This window comes from Xyrauchen texanus, chromosome 21 (genome assembly GCF_025860055.1).
Source record: "Xyrauchen texanus isolate HMW12.3.18 chromosome 21, RBS_HiC_50CHRs, whole genome shotgun sequence".
In the NCBI taxonomy this organism is placed as follows: domain Eukaryota; kingdom Metazoa; phylum Chordata; class Actinopteri; order Cypriniformes; family Catostomidae; genus Xyrauchen; species Xyrauchen texanus.
In genome coordinates this window covers 42,797,838-42,807,237 of record NC_068296.1, presented here as the reverse complement: position 1 = coordinate 42,807,237, position 9,400 = coordinate 42,797,838, and the positions used below count along the sequence as shown (strand labels likewise).

The window sequence follows — 9,400 nt, the reverse complement described above, 5'->3', positions numbered from 1 at the left end:
AGTTGGTTTATGTCATTCATACTGACAAGCAGCCTTTGGAGATTCATGATTGGCAGCTGCCAAGCCACTCCCTAGCAACTAAACAGAGTACCCTAGCAACCGAGTAACAAATCACATATTTCTGCACCAGAAAATCGTACAGACTACTGGGTTGATTTATTTCAACCAGGATGGCAAGGAGACTTCATTAGTATCACTATGGTAACTGCCTAGCAACCAGATGGGGTTAGCCAAACAACCGAGCAACAAATCACATATCTCTGCTCCAGAACACACTACAGACTTCCGGGTTGACTTATTTCAATCAGGATGGAAAGAAGCCATGTATTGTATTACCTTGGTAACTGCAAAGCAACCGCATGGGCTTACCCTAGCAACCGAGTAACAAATCACATATTTCTGCACCAGAAAATCGTACAGACTTCTGGGTTGATATATTTATGACCATAATTTTTGTTCTTTTCAAGTTACAACATGCTGTTTGACGAGTTTTGCCACGACAAGCACCACTCACATTTTCTTCAGGAAATGTACCTATCTAGTTAGTGGTGCTTGCAAAGCATCACTATTGTAATCTCACATACTTATTATTTTTATTTTTATTTTTATTTTTATATCTCCGTACAAAAGTTCGGCACCTAACTCGTCCCGCATCGTTTGGCGTAGACCCATGAATGAGGTATCAAATCGAACGGCCTATTGAGGACACGTGTGCTATGACTTTTGTAAGCGATCGGGGGTACTGTATTTGCCCCAGGGGCAAGAAAGCGGCCGCAAAATCCCATAGACTTAAAATTGCGAGAAACTTTGACGCATCACAGCTCCGAGCGAGGATTTCGCAGAAACGTGTCATTTGCTACATTTGAAGAGGCTGGCAGGCTCTGTAAGAGCATACCTCAATATGGGGTAAAAGTTGCACCCCTGGGGGGCAGGAGCTGCCCAAAGTTGCCCCCATTGGCTTACAATGGTGTAGGACGGCCCATGAAATGAAATTGCATAGGGATTTTGTATTGCACATAGCTCTGGATCACAGTGTCATAGAGACAAGGGGGTGGGCTCATTTTACTCAGACGACCAATCAGTCTCTCGGGATCATTGTGAAGCTATCAAGCCATGCCCTAGCAACAATTTAAAGCACCTTAGCTACAAGTCCCATAGACTTCTAATGAAAGACTTCAAAGGGATATCTCCGGATAGAAGTGTCATAGAAACACAAGGGTGGTCTTGTTTGACTCGGGACAACAAACAGCCAATCATGAATCACCTCAACACTTCCTAGCCCCTCCCTAGCAACCATTGTCGAGCACCTAAGCAACCAAAATCCATAGAGGGATATCTTCCATTCTGAATGTCACAAAGTCATGGGAGTTGGTTTATATCATTCATACTGACAAGAAGCCTTTGGAGATTCATGATTGGCAGCTGCCAAGCCACTCCCTAGCAACTAAACACAGTACCCTAGCAACCGAGTAACAAATCACATATTTCTGCACCACAAAATCAGAGATACTTCTGGGTTGATTTATTTCAATCAGGATGGAAAGGAGCCATGATTAGTATCACTATGGTAACTGCCTAGCAACCAGAAGGGGTTACCCTAGCAACTGAGTAACAAATCACATAACTCTGCACCAGAAAATAGTAGAGACTTCCGGGTTGACTTATTTAACTCAGGATGGAAAGGAGCCATGTATTGTATTACCTTGGTTACTGCATAGCAACCAGATGGGGGTACATTAGCAACCGGGTAACAAATCACATATCTCTGCACCAGAAAATCGTACAGACTTCTGGGTTGGTTATTTCAATCAGGATGGCAAGGACACTTGATAAGTATCACTATGGTAACTGCCTAGCAACCAGATGGGGTTACCCTAGCAACCGAGTAACAAATCACATATCTCTGCACCAGAAAATCGAAGAGACTTCTGGGTTGGTTTATTTCAATCAGGATGGCAAAGACACTTGATTAGAATCACTATGGTAACTGCCTAGCAACAAGGAGGGGTTACCCTAGCAACCAAGTAACAAATCACATATCTCTGTATCAGAACATCTTAGAGATTTCTGGGTTGATTTATTTCAATCAGGATGGCAAGGAGACTTGATAAGTATCACTATGGTAACTGCCTAGCAACCACATGGGGTTACCCTAGCAACCGAGTAACAAATCACATATCTCTGCACTAGAAAATCGAAGAGACTTCTGGGTTGGTTTATTTCAATCAGGATGGCAAAGACACTTGATTAGAATCACTATGGTAACTGCCTAGCAACATGGAGGGGTTACCCTAGCAACCAAGTAACAAATCACATATCTCTGCATCAGAACATCTTAGAGATTTCTGGGTTGATTTATTTCAATCAGGATGGCAAAGACACTTGATTAGAATCACTATGGTAACTGCCTAGCAACAAGGAGGGGTTACCCTAGCAAACAAGTAACAAATCACATATCTCTGCATCAGAACATCGTAGAGATTTCTGGGTTGATTTATTTCAATCAGGATGGCAAGGAGACTTGATAAGTATCACTATGGTAACTGCCTAGCAACCAGATGGGGTTACCCTAGCAACCGAATATCAAATCACATATCTCTGCATCAGAAAAACATAGAGACTTCTGGGTTTGTTTATTTCAATCAGGATGGAAAGGAGCCATGTATTGTATTACCTTGGTAACTGCATAGCAACCAGATGGGGTTACCCTAGCAACCGAGTAACAAATCACATATCTCTGCATCAGAAAAACATAGAGACTTTTGTGTTGATTTATTTATGACCATAATTTTAGTTCTTTTCAAATTATAACATGCTATTTGACGAGTTTGCCACTGCAAGCACCACTCACATTTTCTTCAGGAATTATTGTTTGTTTATGTCAGTGTTTGTGTGTGTCTATTTTCATGCAGATGACATAAAGTTAATTATTGTCTAGTTATTATTGTTATTCTGGCAGGGAGTCTGTGGCAGCCCTATGAACATAACATTAAAATAATGTAAATGGGCACACCGATAGAGGTGTTCTTTATTTTTTATCTGTAGTGCATACTCTATAGTGCCACCATGATGTCAAAAGTTCACTTTTCATTTGTGCATATCTTTTGAACCATTTGTTCTAGAAACTAATTATTTTGCATCTGGGCTTATCCTCAATTAAATGTTGATTTGCATATTTGTTGAAAAGTTGCATGCATATAAAGTTGATCATGGTAAAACCTGTGCTCGACTGTGATGCCTTAAACTTGCATCACGTCTTGATGATACTTAAGCAGTTTTGAAATAGTGCCACCTATAGTTCAAAAGATAACCCACACTTACTATAACCTGAGGAAGTTTCTTTGCCCCTCAGCAGGCATGTCAGCTGAGGTATACTTCTTGTTCTTCTTTGTCGTAGTGTTGTTCTTCTGATATATAAGGGAGTGATGTCTTTGGAAAGGGTTGAGAAGTTGGGGACAGCATTAACTGTAGTCCAAAAGAACATGGTCTGTTTAGCATGGTTATCATGCTACATGCTATGATAGCTTAGAATGCTAATTTTGGGTTTTTATAATGCCATGTTTAACATGGTTGGCAGTGATTTGATGAATCTGGCATTACTTTTAATCATAAGTATTTATTCAGCTTTATAGAAAATCAGCTGTAATGTCTATAACATCTCAAAAACATGAATATTCAACACTCCTTGACACATTATACACTATTTGATGAACAATAGCATTCTATAGCTTGTTATTACTTCAAATTTCACAACCTAGTCCTGCTGTGGACATAAAGTTTTAGTAAAACTACTGCATTTGCTCTCGAATTTTATTTTTTTTGCTTGTTTATTAGATAAAAATCAAAAATGAAAAATGCACACAGCAGTCACGCAGGGGTCTCAGGGGGATAGTATGAGAATGATTGATAGGCAAAATGAGACAGCGGCCCTCGAGCACAGTTTTGTTCACTCTTTACAGAGTCTAGTGCTGTCACAGAGACTGGTGAGATATCTCACAACACTTATTTCATTCATTTATTTAAGGGAGTAGGACATTTATTTCATACCTTTCCATGAAAAAAGGAGCTGCAAGCGATTTTTTTCATGTAAAGGTGTGATTCATTACTACACACATACTACAACTGTTAGAATTTATTTTTGAAATGAACCTGATTTTTCAAGATCGTTTTTATGAAATAAATATACAGTACATATTTATTTCATATAAACGATATACAGTACATATGTACTAAAGCACATTTTGATACGATTTTACTTGTGATAATTGTGACTCATCACCGCAAACATACTGTTTTAAACTGTTAGAATTCATTTTTGAAATGTAACTGAATTTTAAAGATCATTTTATTAAAATAATTGAACACTGTACTTGTATAAGAGTACATTTTCAATAAAATTCACACCTGCTAAGAGTGCCTCATCACTAAAACATACTGCAACTATCAGATTTTTATATATAATTTTCCTGATTTTATATGTTCATGTGTTACTTGTACATCTTATATTTTGGCAAGATTAGAAACTCAAATAAGTTATAAAAGATCAGTAAAACTTAATTGGACAAAGTTCTTTAGGTACTTCTACAAGATAATTTGAATAACCTCACAGTGATGCTGTCTCAAGAAGCTTTTGATTCAACATTACTAACAGAAGCCATTTACACATTTGAGGATCATAGGGGGTATGATCCATAGTTTCAGACACTATACTCTATCTTAACTCTACCTAATCCAACTATATTTTATTTGAGGCATATTACATTTACTTAACCCTACCTAACCCAAACCGTAGGTAGAAGTGCCGCCCTCTTTTGGAGTTGTCTCAACCCCCTTCTAGAGTAACCCTGCATGCTTCTGGAGCTACCCAGGCCTCTTTTGACGTTCCCGCCTCAGTTTGGATATCTCCAGGCTCCAGTTATACCTACGCAGGTATATGCTCGCCAACCAGGCTACCCTCGATATGTCTGCTAAAGAGACGCAGTGCAAATCACTCGTGCAACTCAGTCAGACTTCAGTTGATATTGTGTCACAGACCTCAACATTTATGTGACCAGTTTTGACCCAGGAAAAACCCTGACAGTTTGCAAGAGTGTGTAAGGATACAATGCTCTGTCTGTCTGCTGGGTTCTTCTGCTTGATCTTGTCGAATCTCTGCAGTTCCTTTAGTTCTTTGTTACGGTCACTATTGAACCTTTTCAAATCGGCCTAGAGATTGAATAATGACACCTTTGGTGAAGTGAGTTTAAAACACTGATCATCAAGATCATAACAAACTACATTAAATCAATAGAGTATAATTGAGTATGTTTATGTTTGTATGCTTGCATGCATCCATTTTACAGTCTTGTGAAGAATATTTCCCATGAGACAACTTACATGTTTAGTTTTCACTATATCTCCATATGCTTTCAGAGGGGCAACTACCCTTGTTTCAAGCCTTTCAACCTGATTAGAGAGCAACGCAGTGTTCAGTGTGATCAAATATTTAATCCCAAATTATCCCTTAGATATTGTTTCTGTTTAAATGGATTAGATTTATTGATTTGTTTTTACCTCTGCCTGTCTGTAGTCCTGCACCATGGCCAGATCTTCAGAGAAGTTTTTTATACAGTTGCTCAGTTCTGGATCCTCTGTGCTGGCATAGTCATGAAGTTGTCTCGCTAGCATGTCAGCTTTGTCTCGAAGTTTGGCCGTCTTTCGTGTGTAGGAGGCGAGGAGCATGCAGAACTGACCCAGATACTTTTCTGCATTACTTATAGTTGCCTCCATCGCCTTCATCTGAGCGTCTCTGGACATTAAAGGAATATAAACTGTAAACTAAGCTGAAGAGCTTGATTCATTTCAACTTTTTGTAAGTCAGCTAGCCAATGCTTTTTAAAATTGCATTCACAAATATCTAATAAATGGCTATATACTGTAAGAACATCAACTCGCTGACCACTTTATCAGGTACATCTGTACACCTTTTATTCAAGCCATTATCTAATCAGCCAATCATGTGGCAGCATTGCAGGCACCATGTAGATACGAGTCAGGAGCGTCAGTTAATGTTCATATCAACCAACAGAATGAGGAATTTGATTTCAGTGATTTGGACTGTGGCATGATTGTTGGTGTCAGGCAGGCTGGTTTGTGTGTGTGTGTGTGTGTGTGGGGGGTCACTTCCTGTACCTAATAAAGTGGTCGTGAGTGTTTATAGAAAATATAGTTCATATATTTTAGAATATTTCAATTCAAATATTCATATTCAAATTCCACTAGATAAAAAATATGGGATAATATGTATACATATGAAAATGGTAATTTTGTAGTATTCTGAAATACAGTGTAATATCAGTAAAAACAATAAAGATGAAACACTTATTTGGTGTGGTAAAACTGTTACTTTGTGATTTTTGTGCAATGTACTTTGTCAATTGAAAAAAAAATGCTGAAATGTTTGAAAAAATTGTGATATTAGTACTGAGTTTCAAAAATGTACCACTTGTGAAAATGGTACCAAAGGGAACAACAACAAACTATAAATAGATATATTTAAAAATGTACATCTCATTCATGTTTAAAAATGCAGTTCAATAAAATAATACATTCAAGAATATATCCCTCACATAAATCTGATATATGGCAAAATAAATGTAAAAATTAAATATATGTTCATGTCACAATAAACAGAATATGGATGTTTTTAACAACACCTTTGAATGCAATAAGAATGTTCCATACAGTTTGAACAGATCCTCACACAATAACTGCCATCAATTTATCATTTGCCTGTGTAATGTACAAACATATCAAAAGTGAAGAATGAATCCATACATACCTTGAGAACAGTGTCATGTTGAATACAGGTGTGCTCTGTGAAATGAACTGTGCAGTGACAGGTAAACAATATGTTGCTATGGTGATGAAAACACAGTCCTGAGGGTATTTCTTGACACTAGATGGCAGTAAATGCTTGTGCTTGATTATTTCTGTGTCATTAGAGTACAAAACATACATCAAGAGCAATACAAAATATTCTATTATTGAAATACAAGTCTAAAATATGAAATAAAAATAAAAAATAGGACAAAAAAATACAGTCAAGGAACAAACAGTAAATAAACTTTGATGGTACTGTAAATAGAACTGATTATTTATACAGTTTATCAATCTGAGACAATGAAAGAGATGCAATTCCATCAATGTTCCAATTCCAATTAGGTTTAGGGGATATAATCTATAGTTCATACAGTATAAAAATAATTATGTCTATGGAAAATCCTCATAAGGATAGCCACACCAGTGTGTGTGTGTGTGTGTGTGTGTGTGTGTGTGTGTGTGTGTGCGTGCGTGTTTAATAAGGCTTTGATGTTGCTTGGCTTGTTTCCCCTGTGGACAGCTGTTTTGATACACACTGTTGTCTAGAGGCCAGAGAATGTTCCCTGCCGCTACACACCCTCCCTTTGCCCGAGACACAACAATACCCGTTACCTTCCTATTAGAGAGAGAGAGAGAGAGAGAGAGAGAGGTCAATATTCCCATTCTGATGCAGGGTTCACATGATGAAGCTGTGTTACGAGTTAATGTACTTTGCATCTACAACTCAAATGTAGATGATGCTTTGTGGAGAGATGCCAGGCCAGTGGGCACATACACATTTTATCAACACTAACAGCCTGAGTGTTGAACAAAAAGAGCCATTCGATTATGTCAGTGTTTGTGTGTGTCTATTTTCATGCAGATGACATAAAGTTAAATTGAGAGGGACCATTCTTTATTTAAGGTTCAATACATTCCAGAATGTACAACTTAATGTCTACGGACAACGTTTGTGGCATGCTGTTGGTTGGCACAGACAATAACTTTAAATCATCCCTCAAAACATACTTACAGTAATGGATTTACAATGGAAGTCTATGCAATCGTTCCAGTAGATTTCAAATCTGAATTTTTTTTGTTAAAGCACTTACATTAATTTTTCATTCTTTCAACATATTATGTGATCTATACATTTGTCTTTATCGTTGTTTTATGTGATACTACTTTTCATGGTGGATGAATTTCTGGTTAAAGGCAAGGCTTATAATACCTGGAAAAAGCTATCGGTTAGCATTTCCACTCATTAGCATCTGCTAATGAATACATTTAAATTATTTATATTCAATTAACAGATGCATTTACCCAACACGACTTACAAATGAGGAATGCAGCTTAAGTAATTCATCCTAAGGAGGAAATAATACAAAAGTTCCAAATTCTCTCAGAGACACACCAGCTAGAGCAGAGAGGAACGTAAGAGACAATAGGGATAGAATTGATTAAGAATTTGTTTAAGGAATAGGTATTGCATTAACAGGAAGAGATGTGTCTTTAGATGTGTCTTTAGACTGTTTCAAAAGAATCGGGTGTTCGGGTGGAGTTGGGAAGATCACTCCACCAGTGACAAAGGATGGAAGTGAGTTCTGGGTTTTTACAGGCATCATTTACGGTAGGGATTAATGGGAGACGTCTCTATCCCTCTATCCCATTGACAATTTTGTCCCCACCACGTTTTGAAATAGAGTGACTATTTGTAAATAGCACTGGCCACACATTCTGTCTTTTTGTACACCAATAATCAGGTGGAACCAGAAAAAACATATGAAAAATACATTAGAACTGTCCACAAAGTAGCATAGAGAATAAGTGTGACTTTTGAATTAGCATTTTTCTGATCCCACTCTTCTCCCCATCCCATGCAGCAAAGACAGAGAGTGGCTATGGCCAGGCTTTGGTAGAGCCATTCATTTAGAATAAAAATGAACATAAAATATTTAAAAAGGAATAAATAAAATGTCTAATGGAATGTAGGTGGTCATTTTTGCCATTTTCACCAGTGTCAGGAATGAACTTTTGTGCCCAGGAATAGATTTTCAGAGCATTTTTTTATCTTAACCAAATAAAAACATAATTTCACGTAAAACACTTTTAATTTTTATATATATATAAAAAAGTAATAAGGTGATAACTGTAAAATTGTATTATTTTGTATGATAATATATTTAACTAAGCCTATAATAATAATAATAACAATAATAATAATAATAATAAAACAGATGATAAAAAAAACTGAAGAATTCATTTTGGGAGCATTTTGATTTATTGGGGCATTTCCTGCTTCATGTTGGACATCACTGCTACGCATCGCTGAATGATGATGACTAAATGCAGCCGGTGTCGCCAAACATCACTTCAGTCTATTATGACGGACTTCAGGGGATGAACTGATGCAAACTCCAACCATAAGACATGGGATACTTCATATGCCACTGCCTGAACCTTGGATTTAGGATAGACCTTACCAAAATTACCGGCCAGAGTGAACTGTGATGCACCTCACTGATCTCTGCCTGGATCACCTCGGTCTAATGATGGAATA

General features: G+C 37.4%; 1 protein-coding gene across 1 annotated transcript in view; it reads right to left on the bottom strand.

The window, feature by feature from the left end:
- The window catches only part of LOC127661280 (CBY1-interacting BAR domain-containing protein 2-like), a 24,022-nt gene extending 17,175 nt beyond the window's left edge, over nt 1-6,847 (bottom strand). Inside the window, exons 1-4 of the mRNA XM_052151915.1 lie at nt 6,821-6,847; nt 5,554-5,788; nt 5,377-5,445; nt 5,104-5,205 (exon numbers count right to left, since the gene is read on the bottom strand). Coding sequence (XP_052007875.1) covers nt 5,104-5,205; nt 5,377-5,445; nt 5,554-5,788; nt 6,821-6,837 — 423 coding nt within the window. The 5' untranslated portion in view covers nt 6,838-6,847. The remainder of the gene's footprint in view (nt 1-5,103; nt 5,206-5,376; nt 5,446-5,553; nt 5,789-6,820) is intronic.
- Nucleotides 6,848-9,400: the final 2,553 nt, after the last annotated feature.